The 18,632-nt window shown below is 44.3% G+C and overlaps 1 protein-coding gene across 1 annotated transcript in view; it reads left to right on the top strand.

The window, feature by feature from the left end:
• Nucleotides 1-13,261, top strand: part of fsd1 (fibronectin type III and SPRY domain containing 1) — a 35,796-nt gene extending 22,535 nt beyond the window's left edge. Inside the window, exons 8-13 of the mRNA XM_033046596.1 lie at nucleotides 700-798; nucleotides 1,449-1,608; nucleotides 2,130-2,212; nucleotides 4,270-4,521; nucleotides 9,592-9,680; nucleotides 11,069-13,261. Of these exons, the coding sequence (XP_032902487.1) occupies nucleotides 700-798; nucleotides 1,449-1,608; nucleotides 2,130-2,212; nucleotides 4,270-4,521; nucleotides 9,592-9,680; nucleotides 11,069-11,179 (794 nt within the window). The 3' untranslated portion in view covers nucleotides 11,180-13,261. The remainder of the gene's footprint in view (nucleotides 1-699; nucleotides 799-1,448; nucleotides 1,609-2,129; nucleotides 2,213-4,269; nucleotides 4,522-9,591; nucleotides 9,681-11,068) is intronic.
• The last annotated feature ends 5,371 nt before the right edge of the window (nucleotides 13,262-18,632 follow it).

Below are 18,632 nucleotides of genomic sequence, written 5' to 3'. Positions count from 1 at the left end.
TTTATGTAAGACAAGAGCACCACGGTTTAAGGTGGGATGTAGGTTTGGAGAGTGGATCTGAGGGGGGAATTTTTCACACACCGTGGTCGGAATTTTGAACACAATGCTTGAAGAGATTGTGGAGGCAGATATTCTCGCAACATTTAAGAAGCATTTAGACAAGTACTCTAACCACCAAGGCATAGAATGCTCAGGGACTTAGTGTAGATGTGTACAATAGATAGCATGGACGTGGGGGACCGATGGGCCTGTGCTATATGACTGACCTATGGCGCAAGGAAATTGAGATAAATTGTACCAGTCCCATTTCTGACCGGTAAAACATGCTAACTTGACACAAACTATGATCAACTACTGGAGCCTTGAGGTTTAAGTCCAAACCCAGGCTAGGAATTACTTTTTATTCACTGTGTATGACTAGTGCACAACATATAATCTTGCAGCATGTAAGAATGTCATTGTTCTATTTTGTGACATATGACAATAAAACTCTCTTGACTCTTAATAAAAATGACTTGTAACCCATGTAATCACACTAGCGAAAAACGAGGCATCACAGCGAGAGGCTATAAATTATACAATTCAACATTGTACGTATGTGATAATATACCCTCAATTATTTGCAGTTACAGTTTTCAAATAGTGGAACAGGACCGGTACATTTATAACCCAGGGTTTTACATTTTTTTATTTTCCCAGGCTTGAGATTTGACACACAATTCATCAACTTTCGGGTGAAAGCTTGCAACAAGGCAGTGGCAGGAGAGTTCTCAGAGACCGTCACACTGGAAACAAATGGTTTGTACAGCAACTTGTCCTTGCCTGCAATACTAAATGGATTTCCTACTTTCCCCCCCGACTCTGTCTGAACAAGGGTCTCGACCCCAAAACGTCACCTATTCCTCTTCTCCAAAGATGATGCTGCCTGACGCACTGAGTGCCTCCAGCTTTTTGTGTCTATCTTCTGGTTTAAACCAGCATCTGCAGTTCCTTCCTCCAACCAGATTTTGATGTTTGCTGTGGAGTTATAATCTCATAATCTTATTAACTGTCCTTGTGTTCGAGAGACTGTGCTTCCAATTTTAGCCCAGAGGAGTTAGTTAAACAGTGTTATTTTGGGGGACTATGCCAAAATTAAGATTGCTTTCACTCCTTGTGATGTTATTGTCTTATCTGGTGATTGCCACTCTGCTAATCTATTGCACTGTTGAATGTGTTAAAGAATTTGATCATAATGGGAGCCTAAATTGTGCGCATGTAAAAAAGGAAGATGGAACGACACTAGGGAAATGGAAGGCATTGTGGAGAATGCAGATATGGGGAGAAAAAAAACTCTTTGATTCAAAATACCAGTTTAGGAAATGTATGATAACACATCCTATTGGGTTTGCAGTGTTTGGCACTAATTGCTTCTGAGAGTTAAGGCCACTAATTATCTTTCCGCGCAGCGTTTAATTTCAGTTTAGATGCCTCGACTGCTCATCAAAACTTGAAAGTGGAAGACCTCAAAGTGGAATGGGACGCGTCGGGGGGAAAGGTGCAAGAGATCAAAGTTAGAGGAAAGGAAAACCGAAGTCGGACGGCCTCACCTGCCCATTCCCCTGCAAGGTGGGCAACTATATATAAATATTCCTCGAGAGAGAGAGAGAGAGAGAGAGAGAGAGAGAGACTGTGTGTGAGAGAGACTGTGTGTGTGTGTGAGAGAGAGAGAGAGAGAGACACACACAGAGATAGACTTGCTCAAGATTTTGAACAATTTGAATAAATCAGCATTAGTTGGACAGTTTCTGTAACTGGCTGCGACAAGTAGCTGATGAAAATACAGGAAGTTTTTTAAAATTCCCATCAAGTTGTGATATTTGTTTCCATTAGCATCAACATGTGGAACCCTCCATGAGTTTCAAGTTTTAAGCACCTATATTTGCAGCGGATTATTAGCTCTCAGCGTTTATTTAATTTTTACTTTGAATAATGTTAAATACCCTGGTAATGATCAGCTGTTGGAGTAGTGCTGAATGTGATTGTTTCTGTTTTGTCACGTTGCAAATTTATGTCAAAGTTTAATATGCAAGTCAAATGCTGGCAGTCTGTTTCTGACGACCATTTAAAAAAAAAAACTTTTTATTTAGAAGCATCATTCAGTCACCAAAGCGAATGCCATCCGCAAGGAGCAGTAGGGATCGATTCACTGCAGAGTCGTACACTGTTCTGGGTAAGTTCATGAATTGTTAAACTTAATGTTTTACTGGAATAGATGGTTGTAATGTTTAAGTGAATGGCAGCCCTTTATGCTCCATTCTTGGAGCATCAAGAATCCTTATTCTTCATAATAATAAGTTCTATGTTATAAAAGTTCTATTATAGCTATATATCATGGGTATATTTGGACCATTTATAGCTATATATAGAACTGTTTCAAATTTAATGATGGCTCAGGGAGAGAGCCTGGTAAATGCAAAGAGAACTTACTTTCTTGTAGAAACTGTAATCCAGTATTTGGATTTCATCCAACTCAATTAGATTCCCCTGATTACATTTGACTCTGGAAATGAAATCAATCATTGAAAGAAATCTGTTTCCAATTTGCATCTGATGAAATTACTATGGAACTTATGGAAGGAGGAGTTCTGGCCCCTCATGAATGATCAGTGCCACATACAGAGCCACCATTGATTTTCCGGCACCCTTGGTTCCAGAGCCTTGCAGGATCATCCATTTTGCTGGACCAACAGAGGTCACATAATAATAATAATTCAACAATTCACCTCCAACCCACTAATTATACACCTCCCGTGTCTCTAAGGTGACATGGGCTGCTAGATATTTAAATGACGAATTAATAAAAGTAACCAAGTAACCAATTAACTATTTCAAGATGGAGGCACATGTCCAGAGAGAGCGTGCGCCACACGTAATACTCTCGTAATTTTGTCCGGATTAAAGGAGGTACCGGACCAGCAGTTGCCGGAAAATCGGTGGTGGACCTGTAGTAATTCTCCGTGCAGCCCAGCACTTTAGGTCAAATGTTTATCCACATTTTCCTTTAATGGTTTTTGCTCAAGCTATTCCACTGGAAATGAAATCAATCATTGAAAGAAATCTGTTTCCAATTTGCATCTGATGAAATTACTATGGAATTTATGGAAGGAGGAGTTCTGGCCCCTCATGAATGATCAGTGCCACATACAGAGCCACCATTGTGCCTGTGGCTCTATATTTAAACCATTTACCAGATCATCACCAGTGCAACAACTTGTATAGTAGATCCTTTGTTATTCCATTGTTTCCAGCAGGTTGTTTCTTGGGACGTGACAATTCTAATGCGCAATCAATACTTTGACAGACATTCGCAAACAACCAAGGTTTGCAAATGCATTCCATGGGGAAGGATTTCCTCTATTTCGCTCTTTAAGCTGTCAAGGCAAAGTAGCGGCATTACTGAGAATGCCCCAGAGAGACTTGAATTAAAGTTGGTCGACAGTGACAAAACAGATCAATAGCAACTGTGCAGTTACAGTGCAGTGAGCTCTCCGATAACTGAAACGTGGATGGTTCTCAGTCCTTTCGTGATTCGAGTGGTCTGTACTTAAAAAGAAAATTCTCCTTCTCCAGCAAAGATGATCAGAGGTTTTTTTCTCTTTTCTTTCTCCTCCTCTCTCTCTCTTTTTCTGCATTTTCTGTGGTCCTGTACCAATCTGATCTCAAGGGTTCTGGAGTACATGCAGTGTTTTAACAGAAACCTAAAAATAGCCCTTTCCCCTTTGCTGTCTCCCTATAATCCCCACTGAAATGATTAAGGCTTTCATATCCGAGGCAATTTATTTCTGACCCTTCCCCACCCAACCCTAGCTGTGGAGCTGTGCTTGATATCGTCAAGTCCCAGACTTGCTGCTGTTATAGAAGCCTGAATGCTGACAAACTTCAACGTTGATGCTGTATATCTCCTTTGTGGTCTAGGTTAAAATGTTGTTTTTATTTCAAATTGTTCACATTACTTCCAGAGTAAGTTGTTGTAATGTAGAGTGAAGTGGAGCATTATTTTGAACTAAGTATGCTATTCCGTATTTAGAAGGATGTTGTAATGAAAACTTCACAGCAGCAATCCGTGTCCACTGTGATTTGTGATAGTAGTGAATTGTGTGGTGTTTGCTTATGGACTGTGTATGCTGTGAAAACTTAAGTGGAAATGAGAAGTGACAGATTAATAATTTATTTTTTACTGGTCAATAAAGATGATTTAGTTGTTATTTTCCTCCTTGTTTCTGCCAGGGGATACTCTGATTGATGGTGGACAGCATTACTGGGAGGTTGTTTTTGAAAAGGACAGCAAGGCGTTCCTTGTGGGTGTAGCCTACAGGACCTTGGGCAAATTTGATCAATTGGGAAAGACGAATGCTTCCTGGTGCCTTCACCTCAATAACTGGCTGCAAGTCAGCTTCACCGCCAAGCACAACAACAAGGCCAAAGTCCTGGACATCTCAGTACCAGACAGAGTCGGAGTTTATTGCAACTACAGCGAAGGTATCGTGATTCCTCATCTGTTGCTGGCTTGCTTGTTGGCTGAAAGTCAAAATGAAGCAATGTTTCTTTATTTCCTGTGATCTTGATTGATGAGGAATTTGTTTATTCAGCCTTCGTTAGGTAAAGCATGATGGTTCATCCCATGGGTTATTTACTCTGATGTACTACTCAATCTGACTTAAATATTCAATCTGAAGAAGGGTCCAGACCTGAAACATCATCTGTCCATGTTCTCCAGGGATGCTGCTTGACCTGCTAAGTTATTCCAACACTTTGGGTCTTTTTTTTTGTAAACCAGCTTCTGCAGTTCCCTGTGTCTAAATTTGACTTAAATATTGCCGGCTGAATGTTGAGCATCTCTTCCAGAATAATTTTGGCCATCATTCGCAGAGAGGTAGAAATTATTTTCCCCTGTCACCTTGTTATAATAGATGGTCTTTTGCTGAAAAATATTATTTGGAGAACTGAAATGATAAATGATACATTTTTAAACTATTATGTTTGTGTATTCCATGGATTTTTTTTTGTGCCTCTTCAGTTTTTCCTTTACTTCATTACATTTTCCTAAATGTCTTGCTATAGTCCAAAATCAGTTACCCAGATTATCTTTAAAATGCAGACAAACTTGATGTTTTGTGATTGCAAGATGGTGCCAGAGCGACTGTGCTGGTCCCAGAAGGGGTTCTACTACCATCCACTACAGTCGTTGCATGCTTTTAAGTCTCTATTCTCTGCACTACATGTACCTCTGCATGGCTGGATTGTACACGTGCAAAATATGACTTGATTCGACAGCAGGCAAATGAAGCTTTTCACTGTACATGTGACAATATTATACCAATATACCCCGATGGCATTAAATTGAGTTAATAAGGAGTAATAAAATCTCAACCCATGAATAAAATGTTCTTCAGATATCCCAAGATCAATGCTTCTCTCGATTAGATTAGAGACCGATAAGTACTCCAGGGTATTGTACAACAGACATAATTTCTTCGGTTTCCACTGAATCTTATTCCTATAATAATAATAATAATAATAATAATAATAATAAATTTTATTTAAGGGCGCCTTTCAAGAGTCTCAAGGACACCTTACAAAAATTGAGCATGTAGAGGAAAAACATGTAAGGGGAATGAAATAAATAGTAGAGACATGACTAGTACACAAAGTAAAGACAGAATTCAATACAAAGCACAGTATGATGCAATTAATGCACAGATGAAAAGGGAGGGGGACGTGGAGCTAAGGATAGGCAGAGGTGAAGAGATGGGTCTTGAGGCGGGACTGGAAGATGGTGAGGGACACGGAATTGCGGATCAGTTGGGGGAGGGAGTTCCAGAGCCTGGGAGCTGCCCTGGAGAAGGCTCTGTCCCCAAAACTGCGGAGGTTGGACTTGTGGATGGAGAGGAGACCGGCTGATGTGGATCTGAGGGACCGTGAGGGTTGGTAGGGGGAGAAGAGGTCAGTGAGATATGGGGGGCCCAGATGGTGGAGGGCTTTGTAGGTGAGGACCAGGATTTTGTAGGTGATCCGGTGGGAGATGAGAAGCCAGTGAAGTTTTTTGAGGACTGGAGTGATGTGATGCCAGGATTTGGTGTGGGTGATGAGTCGGGCGGCTGCGTTCTGGACCAATTGGAGTCGGTTGATGTAGGTGGAGCTGATGCCAAGGAGAAGTGAGTTGCAATAGTCCAGTCGGGAGGAGATGAAGGCATGGATGAGTCTTTCAGCAGCAGGCGGTGTGAGAGAGGGTCTGAGTTTGGCGATGTTGCGGAGATGAAAGAAGGAGGTTTTAATGACATGGCGGATGTGAGGCTCAGGGAGAGGGTGGAATCAAAGATCACGCCAAGGTTGCAGGCCTGGGGAGATGGGGAGACAGTGGTGCCGTCGATGGTGAGAGTGGGGTTATTGATTTTGCTGAGTGTGGCTTTGGAGCCTATGAGGAGGAATTCTGTCTTATCGCTGTTGAGTTTGAGGAAATTATGTTGCATCCAGGTTTTTATAGCTGACAAACAGGAGTTGATATGGGAGAGGGGGGGGGGGGTTGTGGGGGGATTTGGTGCCAAGGTAAATCTGGGTGTCATCAGCGTAACAGTGGAAGTCCAGATTGAAGTGGCGGAGTATCTGACCAAGGGGGAGGATGTAGATGATGAAGAGGAGGGGCCGAGTACGGAGCCTTGGGGAACGCCTTGAGTGACTGTGGCTGTAGCAGAGGTGTGGTTGTGGAGAGAGATGAAGTGGGATCTGTTGGAAAGGTAGGAACGGAGCCAGCTGAGTGCAGAGCCTTCAATGCCGAGGTCTTTGAGTCTGGTGTGCAGGATGTTATGGTTCACTGTATCGAAGGCTGCGCTCAGGTCGAGGAGGATGAGGATGTTGAGGGAACCAGTGTCAGCAGAGGTGAGGAGGTCGTTGAGGACTTTGAGGAGAGCAGTTTCTGTGCTATGGAGGGGGCGAAAGCCAGATTGGAGGGGTTCAAGTAGGTTATACGCAAGGAGGTGGGAATGAAGTTCCTTTACACAAATTACTATTAAAACACAAAGTACTTGTGCTGTAACACCAGGGTAAGTGCTCAACCAAGAAAACCAAAGCCAAAGTAGTATCTAAACTGCTTATACACACGTGTGCTAAGGACAAATACTAACTCCATATGTAATAATAAGCTATCTACATGTTAACGAGCTAAGCTAATCGTGTTGATGCAAGTATATCATTGGAGTTATCAAGTGGACTCCTCCCTTCACTGGTATTTCGTTGAGTTCGGCTCACAACACTGCGGGGAGGCAGTTGGTTCTGGCATCCCAGAACCACCCGCCTCGATACCTGCTCTCACCACCTATGCCACCAGCAGGGGCGGAAAATCCGGGGGGGCCAGAGGGGGCACGTCTTGGGTCCCAGCTATTTACAATATATATTAATGATCTGGATGAGGGAATTGAAGGCAATATCTCCAAGTTTGCGGATGACACTAAGCTGGGGGGCAGTGTTAGCTGTGAGGAGGATGCTAGGAGACTGCAAGGTGACTTGGATAGGCTGGGTGAGTGGGCAAATGTTTGGCAGATGCAGTATAATGTGGATAAATGTGAGATCCATTTTGGTGGCAAAAACAGGAAAGCAGACTATTATCTAAATGGTGGCCGACTAGGAAAAGGGGAGATGCAGCGAGACCTGGGTGTCATGGTACACCAGTCATTGAAAGTGGGCATGCAGGTGCAGCAGGCAGTGAAGAAAGCGAATGGTATGTTAGCTTTCATAGCAAAAGGATTTGAGTATAGGAGCAGGGAGGTTCTACTGCAGTTGTACAGGGTCTTGGTGAGACCACACCTGGAGTATTGCGTACAGTTTTGGTCTCCAAATCTGAGGAAGGACATTATTGCCATAGAGGGAGTGCAGAGAAGGTTCACCAGACTGATTCCTGGGATGTCAGGACTGTCTTATGAAGAAAGACTGGATAGACTTGGTTTATACTCACTAGAATTTAGGAGATTGAGAGGGGATCTTATAGAAACTTACAAAATTCTTAAGGGGTTGGACAGGCTAGATGCAGGAAGATTGCTCCCGATGTTGGGGAAGTCCATGACCAGAGGTCACAGCTTAAGGATAAGGGGGAAATCCTTTAAAACCGAGATGAGAAGAACTTTTTTCACACAGAGAGTGGTGAATCTCTGGAACTCTCTGCCACAGAGGGTAGTCGAGGCCAGTTCATTGGCTATATTTAAGAGGGAGTTAGATGTGGCCCTTGTGGCTAAGGGGATCAGAGGGTATGGAGAGAAGGCAGGTACGGGATACTGAGTTGGATGATCAGCCATGGTCATATTGAATGGCGGTGCAGGCTCGAAGGGCCGAATGGCCTACTCCTGCACCTAATTTCTATGTTTCTATGTTTCTATGTACATAGATGTGCATAGTTTGTCTTGACAGCACGCAAAGGAAGCTTTTTGCTGTACCTCTCAGTACAAATGACAATATACCGGATGGCATTGGATTGAGTTAATAAGGAGTTAAGTAAAAACTAAACCCATTAATAAAATGTTCTTCAGATATCCCATGATCAATCCTTCTCTAGATTAGATTAGAGACCGGTAATCACTCCAGGGTATTACACCACACACACATTTCCTCAGTTTTCTACTGAATCTCATTTCTTTACACAAATATTAATTCAATTTAACTTGGACCTTGCCAAAGGAGTTCATGATTAAAACGCCTAGCTACGGCCCACTGTTATTTATATTATTTAATATGTTTAATTGTGTTGGATGCTGTAAAGCAACTTGGGTGAAACATCTAGGATGGCATTTAACTCTTGTCTAACTTCAAATGCTCTGCCCTTCTCTCCCTGTCCTGTCTCATTAATAAGACAGTACAGATGGGTCTGTCAGTGCTGCCATTTTTAGTTGTGTATAGGTGATGCCTGTTGTATTTGTTGCGTGATGGACGTGTATAAACATACTGAAATAAAAGCAGATGCACCATTGCTGTCATGATCATATTGAATGGCGGTGCAGGCTCGAAGGGCCGAATGGCCTACTCCTGCACCTAATTTCTATGTTTCTATGCTGTCCAGGTCTAAAGATCAGCCAGATTTGAGCAAGATACAAGGCCAATCATCTTTAATTCTGATGCATACTCAATTACTTCTGCCATGTGTCCATATTTGGGGTTTGTATGGGCCACTGAATTTGTTGCATTTTGCATAATATCAGTTGGATTGTAACAGTAATGAAGCTGGGCGTCTGGAGGTAATAAAATGATGCCAGCAGTTTAAGTACACAACATGGATGAGTATTTGAGGGTTTTTTTGAGGCCGTGTGACAATGTGAATGGAAGTAGACGATGAGGTGCAATTTTGTGCCCATTTTCCCCCTTTTGAAAGATTACAGGGGAGAGGATGTTTTAGGAGAGGAAAAAAAACATAAGGCCCAAAAGGGTGGAATATAAAATTGTCGATTTGGTGCCGTCAATGCCTTTAGAGGATTAACGTCAGTGATAATTTGAAATTTAAGCGAGCTGATTGTTATTTTAAATGAACCTTGGATAGTTTGTCACCATTTTTATTATGCATTGTTTTAGGTCATCTGGCATTCTACAATGCCAAAACGAAGCAGCTGATTCATTCCTTTAGGACGAAGTTCACACAGCCTGTCCTTCCTGCCTTCATGGTAAGCATGTCTCACTGCCTTTCAATGCTTTACTGGAGCATGCACGGGACGCGTTCCTCCTGATTATTTGCACAATCAAGCCCATTACTGCTTTGTATATTGTGTACATAATCTGTTACTGCATTGGCAGTTGATCTGAATATGGGGAAAAGATTTAATAGGAATTTGAGGGGTAACTTTTTCACACATAGGGTGGTTATGGAACAAGCTGCCAGACGAGGTAGTTGAGGTAGGGACTATCCCAACATTTAAGAAGCAGTTAGACAGGCACATGGATAGGCCAGGTTTTGAGGGATATGGACCAAATGCTGGCGGATGGAACTATTATGGGCAAGTTGGACCAAAGGGCCTGTTTCCACACTGTTTCACTCTGACTCTAAGTTGACCAGCAGGTGGCACAATGGTGCAGCAAGCAAAGCCACTGTTTCTTGGTGTCAGAAAGACAGGTTCAACTCTGAATTAGATTGCACTTTGTGTGGAGTTTGCATGTTCTCCCTGTGTGTGTAGGTTTCTGTAAAGAAGTGTTATCAACACACTGTGACTTTACTTCTTTTATTCATACTGTGGCATTACAGAGAGCACTAGCTGTACGTGGTCTGTCACGGAAACTAGAGAGCGATATGTGGGTGGGGAGGTTGTAATTATACTTGTGATATGGGGAGTGGTTAGTAGTGATGAGGTAACTATATTAAGGGTCACATGCATATATCATCTACAGTTTCCTCCCACATCCCAAATATGTGACAGTCACTCAATTGACCATTGTAATTTGCCTCTAGTGCATAGGTGAGAGGTAGAAGCTGTGAGGGAGTTAATAGAATGAAGGAAGAATGGGCTTAGTATAAAAGGGGTGTTTTTTGCTCGGTGCAGACTCAGTAGGCTGAATGCCTGGGTTCCTTGCTGTATCGGTACGGTGGCGTAGTGGTAAAATTGCTGCCTTACAGGCCAGAGATGCAGGTTCAATCCTGACTGCGGCTGCTGTCTCTATGGGGTTTGACCATTCTCCCTGTGGCCTGCGTGAATTTTTTCCGGGTGCTCTGGTTTCCTCCCACACTACAAAGATGAGGAGGTTTGTAGGTTAATTGGCTTGGTAAAATTGTCCATAGTCCGTGTAAGATAGTGTTAGTGTCTGCGGGTCACTGGATGGTGCATACTCGGTGGGCAGAAGGACCTGTTCCCTAAACTAAACAAAATCTCTCCAGCCCTGACTCTATCTCTCCATTTTGTCCTGTGTGGTGGCTCGGTCTTGTCTTTCTCCTGTCCACCACCCCTTCCTATTTCTTTAGATTGCATCTCTTTGCACACGCACTCACTCAAACACGCGTGATTGAGTTCTTCTCATTGCATGTTTTGTACTGACTGTGCCTGTGTGTTTCCTCTTTCTTCAGGTGTGGTGCGGTAGCTTTATTGTGCAAACAGGACTTCAGGTACCAAATGCTGTGAAATCGCTGCAGAAACGTAACAGTGGCACTAGTAGCTCCAATGCTAGCCTAACCTAGAGATCATCACCGAGCTTCCATTTAACTGCACCATATCATGCAAATCCAAGGCTGTGCCTCGAAACTTGCCTTGAAGAAAACCGAAGACTCAATTTGGATTCTGCAAACCAAGGCGTGAAAGTTGGCCTTCTAAAATTTGACGTTATTGAGTCTGGCACTGCCTTCAGAAATGGAATATTGTGATTGGTCTTTCATTTCTGATGAGAACAATTACTAGAAAATTGATTGTAAGCTGTAAATTTTGAAATGGTTTTAAAACTGGACAAACTCGTAGCAGTCAACCATTGGTCAGGCTATTGGGATAGTATGTGATCTTCCTCGAAAGGTAACTTGGCATTTTAATATATTTTGACCTTGGGAAGCATCCTATTGTAAAACAGGGGGTCCCATTACCAAGTTTCTCTGCATTCAATGGAGAGGAGAAAATCTCCAGAGCTGGGATCTAAATACAATTATTGTAGCTAATTCTGTACTTGTGCCTTCTGTTCATTTAAAGTCAAGGTACTGGGAATGGCCACCTGGAAATTGGATTATAGAACTGAGACAGTGAAAAGTAATGGGCGTCACGGTAAAATTCCTCAATAGAGCAGATCAAAAGCATTTCCCACCTCCCCCGACTGGATATTACCTACAGTGAATTGTGCATCAAATAATGACTGCACTGCTGAGCCTGAGTAGCCATGATCACGAAGGAAATTCTGAACCCACTTAACTACTTTTTGCCGATTTTGCTTTTCATATACCGTTGCTCCGTAGATGGGAAAACAAGATAGTTTAGCCTTGCATTTCCTTTTGGCCTTTATTACAATAACAAGCCAAATTAAACCTCTGCATTCACTTTGACTTTATAAAATGGAAGCTTCACAGTAAATAGTCGATTTGCAAACAACTTCCAAAATTGTCCAATGGTAATTAATACTCGCCTTGACTGAGAACAATGAGGCAAGCGGAGGATTCCTCTGCCCCCTTCATATCCCCCTCTCCTGAGCAAGATAACGAATGCTTCATCCTTTGAAGCTTTAAGCCCTTCTGCTGCTGGCTGCTTTTTACCACTGAAACAAAATGTATTCTATTCTGTGAAACGGTTGTTTTGAGGAGAAAGCTGAACCAGTGACTGGAGCAAGGGGCTATTTCCAGGTTGTGGTTTGTGCACGTACACATCGCAGACTGGGAAACTCTCTCAAGATCACTTATACTGGAGGAACGCATTCCTGCCGCCCCCCTCCCCCATAATGGCTGGGAACCGTGCAAAATGCTACAGTCTTTTGGAATCTGTCTTTTCAGACCATTAATGAACAAAACAGTTTCTGTGGACATGGAGATTTATTCTGGCGATGTATAAACCCAATTCAGGTTTTCATACAGATGTGTTTTTTTAAATGAATCACTTGGTGAACGATGTGGTGATTTGAACTCTTGGCATAGGTCACCTGTGCATCTGGGTACCAGATCTCCGCAGATGAGGCCAAGTTAAAAAGGAAGTTAATTTGTTGGTATTTTTCAATGGCATTTTAATGCGCTCTCTGCATTTTACTACCTCTTTTGTTGGAACAGGTATTTGTGACGCACTTGCTCTGTGTAATAAAGCTGTGTTTGGCCTAACTTTTCTGTGCTTGTATTGATGTGAGTTTTCCCGTTATGCTTTAGCTGGGTTAACACGTGTCACAGAGGGGCTAACTTGAATGTGGAACATGTCGAGAGACGCTGAAGGCCCCTCTAACGAACAGTAGTAAATGCAGAGGGTAATTGAGAGATGCTAATTGTTGGAGAACTTCATTTTTGAGGCTTGTACTGACAGTGAAAGTAATGTGCAGGATTAAATTTAAGTGTTTCAAAAATCTTTTAGAGAGAAATGGAAACCAGGCGCAGAGTCATCAGTATTTATTTTTACTTGTAAAAATTTCAGTTTGGATTTCTGTGTATTATGTTGGCTTCAACATCTGATTGTAGAATGTATATAAAAGTCAGCATTTCGCGAGTTAAATGTTTACTGTTAAAAATTAATTGCACCAGGTTTTTTTTTTTTGCATCTTGTGTTTGTGCAAGGCCAAGAACATAATAAAGATATGATAGTTCACAGTGGTTACCTATCTTTTGATTCTTGGGGTATCTTTACTGCCTTGTCCGGGGTCGCCATTTACTCGGGTGTTTTGTACATAGGAGTTTGCACCGATCCCTCGGCAACATGCATTAATAATGGTAGACTAAAATGCTGGAGAAATTCAGCGGGTGAGGCAGCATCTATGGAGCGAAGGAAATAGGCAACGTTTCTGGTCGAGACCCTTCTTCAGACTGATGTGAGGTTTGGGAGGAGGGGGCGGGAAGAAGAAAGGAAGAGGCGGAGACAGTGGGCTGAGGGAGAGCTGAGAAGGGGAGGAGAAAACGGGGACTATCTGAAATTAGAGAAGTCATTGTTCATACCGCTGGGGTGTAAAATGCCCAAGTGAAATATGAGGTGCTGCTCCTCCAATTTACGGTGATCCTCACTCTGGCCATGGAGGAGGCCCAGGCCAGAAAGGTCGGATTCGGAATGGGAGTGGGAGTTGAACTGCTGAGCCACCGGGAGATCAGGTTAGTTATTGCGAATCGAGCGGAGGTGTTGGGCGAAGCGATCGCCAAGCCAACGCTTGGTCTCACCGATGTAGAGCAGCTGACACCTAGAGCAGCGGATGCAATAGATGAGGTTGGAGGAGGTGCAGGTGAACCTCTGCCGCACCTGGAAAGAATGCTTGGGTCCTTGAATGGAGTCAAGGGGGGAGGTAAAGCGACAAGTGTAACATTTCCTGCGGTTGCAAGGGAAAGTGCCAGGAGAAGGGATGGTTTGGGTGGGAAGGGACGAATTGACCAGGGACATGGAGGGTGCGGTCTCTGCAGAAAGCAGACGGGAGGAAATGGGTAGATATGGCCAGTGGTGGGATCCCGGTGGAGGTGGTGAAAATGTCGGAGGATTATTTGTTGCACGTGACGGCTGGTAGGGTGGAAGATGAGAACAAGGGGGACTCTGCCTTTGTTATGAGTGGGGGTGTGGGGAATGAGAGCAGAGTTATGGGGTATAGAAGAGACCCTGGTGAGAGCCTCATCTATAGTAGAAGAGAGGAACCCCCGTTCCCTGAAGAATGAGGACATCTCTGATGCCCTGGTGTGGACAACACATCCTGGGTGCAGATGCGGCGTAGATGGAGGAATTGGGAGTAGGGGATGGAGTCCTTACAGGAAGCAGGGTGGGAAGAAGTGAAGTCCAGAAAGCCATGGGAGCCAGTGGGTTTATAGTAGATGTCGATCAGTAGTCTATCACCTGCGATGGAGATAGTAAGGTCTAGAAATAGTAGGGAAATGTCGGAAATGGTCCAGGTGTATTTGTGTGCCGGATGGAAGTTAATGGTGAAATGGATGAAGTCCGTGAGTTGTGTGTGGGTGCAGGAGGTGGCACCAATGCAGTCGTCGATGTAGCAGAGGTAGAGTTTGTGGATAGGACCCTGGTACGCCTCAAACAAAGATTGTTCGACGTACCCTACAAAGAAGCAGGCATAGCTAGAGCCCATGCGCGTGCCCATAGCTACGCCTTGTAATTGGAAAATGCATTAATAATGGCTTGCTGACGTACAAGGCATTTGCTTGTACATATGAAGATTTATTCTTGCCGAAATTGGCAATTTTCAAGAAAAAAATGATTCTGAGGAATCCAGATCCGAAACATTGTTGTCCATTCCATCAAGAGATGCTGCCTGACCTGCCCAGTTACTCCAATACTGTCTGTTTTACTCTTTTTTTTCAAGTAAGTGTTCGTATGTTACTTTATGAAAATAATTGATACAATTCCTCCATGCCCCAGCATATCCTGATATTTTCATACAGTATAGGCCATTCGGTTCAACAAATCGGTACTAGCCCTCGGCATTCCCAAAAGTCTAATTCTTCCTGTTCCTTGCCATTTGCTCACTTGCATCAACTGTATGTTTTTCCCTTTCCACCCACCAAAAACTGGGTACAATTTACCAGTTACACTATCAACCATCTTTGTAGAGGAGCAGGCTGTCATAAGCATCCCATGTGATCCGAGACGGAGCAAACTCCACACATACACACACACACACACACAACATTTTTTAAAACGTGACGCCTGAATTAAATAATAATAATAATAATAAATTTTATTTAATGGGCGCCTTTCAGACATCTCAAGGACACCTTACATAGATTCATAGAAATAAAAACATATAATCAGAATAAAATAAGTAATAAAGACATCACAGAGACACAAATTAAAAACAGAATTCAGTCCAAAAACAGAAAATCAAAAACACAGTGTGAATTGTGTACTGATTCAGTGTGGTCTACTGTCTTACACTCTTACACTCTTCTGCTATGATTGTGCCTAATGTATAATCAGATTGCTGCTGAACTATATGCAAATAAAATCACCATACTTGTTACTGCACGTGACACAGGCACTTTTGAAACTGACCGACATTGAGTAAAAACATTAAAGACTCACTCATTTTTAAACTGCCAAAGAAATGCACCATGTCCTTTCCTCCTGCTTTGTGGTCAAATTTAGATTATGCTTTGTGAGGCTTATAAGTAAATCCGAACAATCCTGTTAATCATTTTAGAAGACGCCAGCTAAGATTGGTCTTGCTCTGTGTTTGAAGGAGTTGCAGATGCTGGTTTACACCGAAGATAGACACAAAGTGCTGGAGTAACCCAGCGGGTCAGGCAGCATCTCTGGAGAAAAGGAATAGGTGATGTTTGGGGTCGAGACCGTTCTTTGGGCTCTGTCTGAAGAAGAGTATTGACCCGAAATGCACCGATTCCTTTTCTCCAGACATGCTGCCTGGCCCAGTTGAGTTACTCCCGCACTTTGGTCTCAGTCGTATCTACTTCTGTTGTTTCTAGCCTTAGATGTCTGTGTGAAGGAAAAAGTGCACCCTAAAGCTGAAAATCGAGTTCAAGGCACTCACTATCCACACTTGATTAATATACTGTCATTTGAATTCATGGAGTTAGATTGAAAACAAAATCTGCATTTTTTAAAATATTAAGTGTAAACCATTTTTTTAATGTGAGTGCAAACCAGTCCCATCATTAGTTGTAGAAAGTGTTTTGAGGGAAGGAGAAAATTCTTCCTTGTAAAATTAAATGAGGACTTAACCTTCTGTTGTTTTACTGTATGTCAATGCAATTAGTCATTTTCCAATTACTGCATGAGTAAATCAAATGGGGATACCAGGCAAGATAAGTAGAGTGTTCAGGGAACTGGGATCAGCCGGAGTGGCCTGACGCCTTGCCAAATTCTTGCAATTAATAATCAAGTTGTCTGTTAGTGTCAGTTTTCTTGGAGGGAGTTGGCTGCCTGTCCTATTATCTAATTTGGGCTTAAAAGGAGAGTACTATGTTTTTAAACAACTGTATAATTTAATAGGTACACAAAATTGCTGGGGAAACTCAGCGGGTGCAGCAGCATCTATGGAGCGAAGGAAATAGGCGACGTTTCGGGCCGAAACCCTTCTTCAGACTGATGGGGGGTGGGGGGGGAAGAAAGAAGGAAAAGGGGAGGAGGAAGAGGAGCCCGAGGGCGGGCGGATGGGAGGGTGGGAGGAGACAGCTAGAGGGTTAAGGAAGGGGAGGAGGCAGCAAGGGCTAGCAAAATTGGGAGAATTCAATGTTAATGCCATAAGGACACAAGGTCCCCAGACGGAATATGAGGTGCTGTTCCTCCAATTTCCGCTGTTGCTCACTCTGGCAATGGAGGAGACCCAGGACAGAGGTCGGATTGGGAATGGGAGGGGGAGTTGAAGTGCTGAGCCACCGGGAGTTCAGGTAGGTTATTGCGGACTGAGCGGAGGTGTTCGGCGAAACGATCGCCCAACCTACGCTTGGTCTCACCGATGTAAATCAGCTGACATCTAGAGCAGCGGATGCAGTAGATGAGGTTGGAGGAGATACAGGTGAACCTTTGTCGCACCTGGAACGACTGCTTGGGACCTTGAATGGAGTCGAGGGGGGAGGTGAAGGGACAGGTGTTGCATTTCTCGCGGTTGCAACGGAAAGTGCCCGGGGAGGGGGTGGTGCGGGAGGGAAGGGAAGAATTGACGAGGGAGTTGCGGAGGGAGCGGTCTTTGCGGAAGGCAGACATGGGGGGAGATGGGAAGATGTGGCGAGTGGTGGGGTCACGTTGGAGGTGGCGGAAATGGCGGAGGATTATGTGTTGTATTTGCCGGCTGGTGGGGTGAAAGGTGAGGACCAGAGGGACTCTGCCCTTGTTGCGTGTGCGGGGATGGGGAGAGAGAGCAGTGTTACGGGGTATGGATGAGACCCTGGTGTGAGCCTCATCTATGGTGGCGGAGGGGAATCCCCGTTCCCTGAAGAACGAGGACATTTCCGATGCCCTGGTATGAAATGTCTCATCCTGGGAACAGATGCGGCGTAGGCGGAGGAATTGGGAGTAGGGGATGGAGTCTTTACAGGGGGCAGGGTGGGAAGACGTGTAGTCCAGATAGCCATGTGAGTCAGTGGGTTTGTAATGTATGTCGGTCAGGAGTCTGTCCCCTGCGATGGAGATGGTGAGGTCAAGGAATGGTAGGGAAGTGTCGGAAATCGTCCAGGTGTATTGGAGTGCCGGATGGAAGTTGGTGGTGAAGTGGATGAAGTCAGTCAGTTGTGTGTAGGTGCAGGAGGTGGCACCAAAGCAGTCGTCAATGTAACGGAGGTAGAGGTCGGGGATGGGGCCCTGGTACGTCTCGAACAAGGATTGTTCAACGTACCCGACAAAGAGGCAGGCGTAGCTGGGGCCCATGCGTGTGCCCATAGCTACGCCTTGTGTTTGGAGGAAATGGGAGGCGTCAAATGTAAAGTTGTTGAGGGTGAGGACCAACTCCGCTAAGCGGAGGAGAGTGTCAGTGGCTGGGTATAGGTTGCTCCTCTGGTCGAGGAAGAACCGGAGGGCTCCGAGGCCATCCTGGTGGGGGATGGAGGTGTAGAGTGACCGGACATCCATGGTGAAGATGAGGGGGTGAGGGCCCAGAGAGTGGAATGCGTGGAGGCGGCGGAGAGTGTCTGAGGTGTCTAGAACATAGGTGGGGAGGGATTTGACCAAGGGGGATAGGATGGAGTCAAGGTATGTGGAGATGAGTTCGGTGGGGCACGAACACGCAGAGACAATGGGTCTGCCGGGAGAGCCGGGTTTGTGGATTTTGGGGAGAAGGTAAAACCGGGCCGTGCGGGGCTGGGGAACGATGAGGTTGGAAGCTTGGTCAGGCAGGGCGTGGGAATTGATGAAGTCGGTGATGGTGCTAGAAATGGTGGCCTGGTGCTCGTCAGTGGGGTCATGGTCCAAGGGTAAGTAGGAGGAGGTGTCCGAGAGTTGGCGCGTGGCCTCAGCTTTGTAGAGATCGGCGCGCCAGACTACCACGGCACCTCCCTTGTCGGCTGGTTTGATGACCCAATCTGGGTT

Source organism: Amblyraja radiata, chromosome 29 (assembly GCF_010909765.2).
Source record: "Amblyraja radiata isolate CabotCenter1 chromosome 29, sAmbRad1.1.pri, whole genome shotgun sequence".
Taxonomy (NCBI): Eukaryota; Metazoa; Chordata; class Chondrichthyes; order Rajiformes; family Rajidae; genus Amblyraja; species Amblyraja radiata.
The sequence above is the reverse complement of the archived record's forward strand: the minus strand, read 5'-3'. Positions and strand labels throughout refer to the sequence as shown.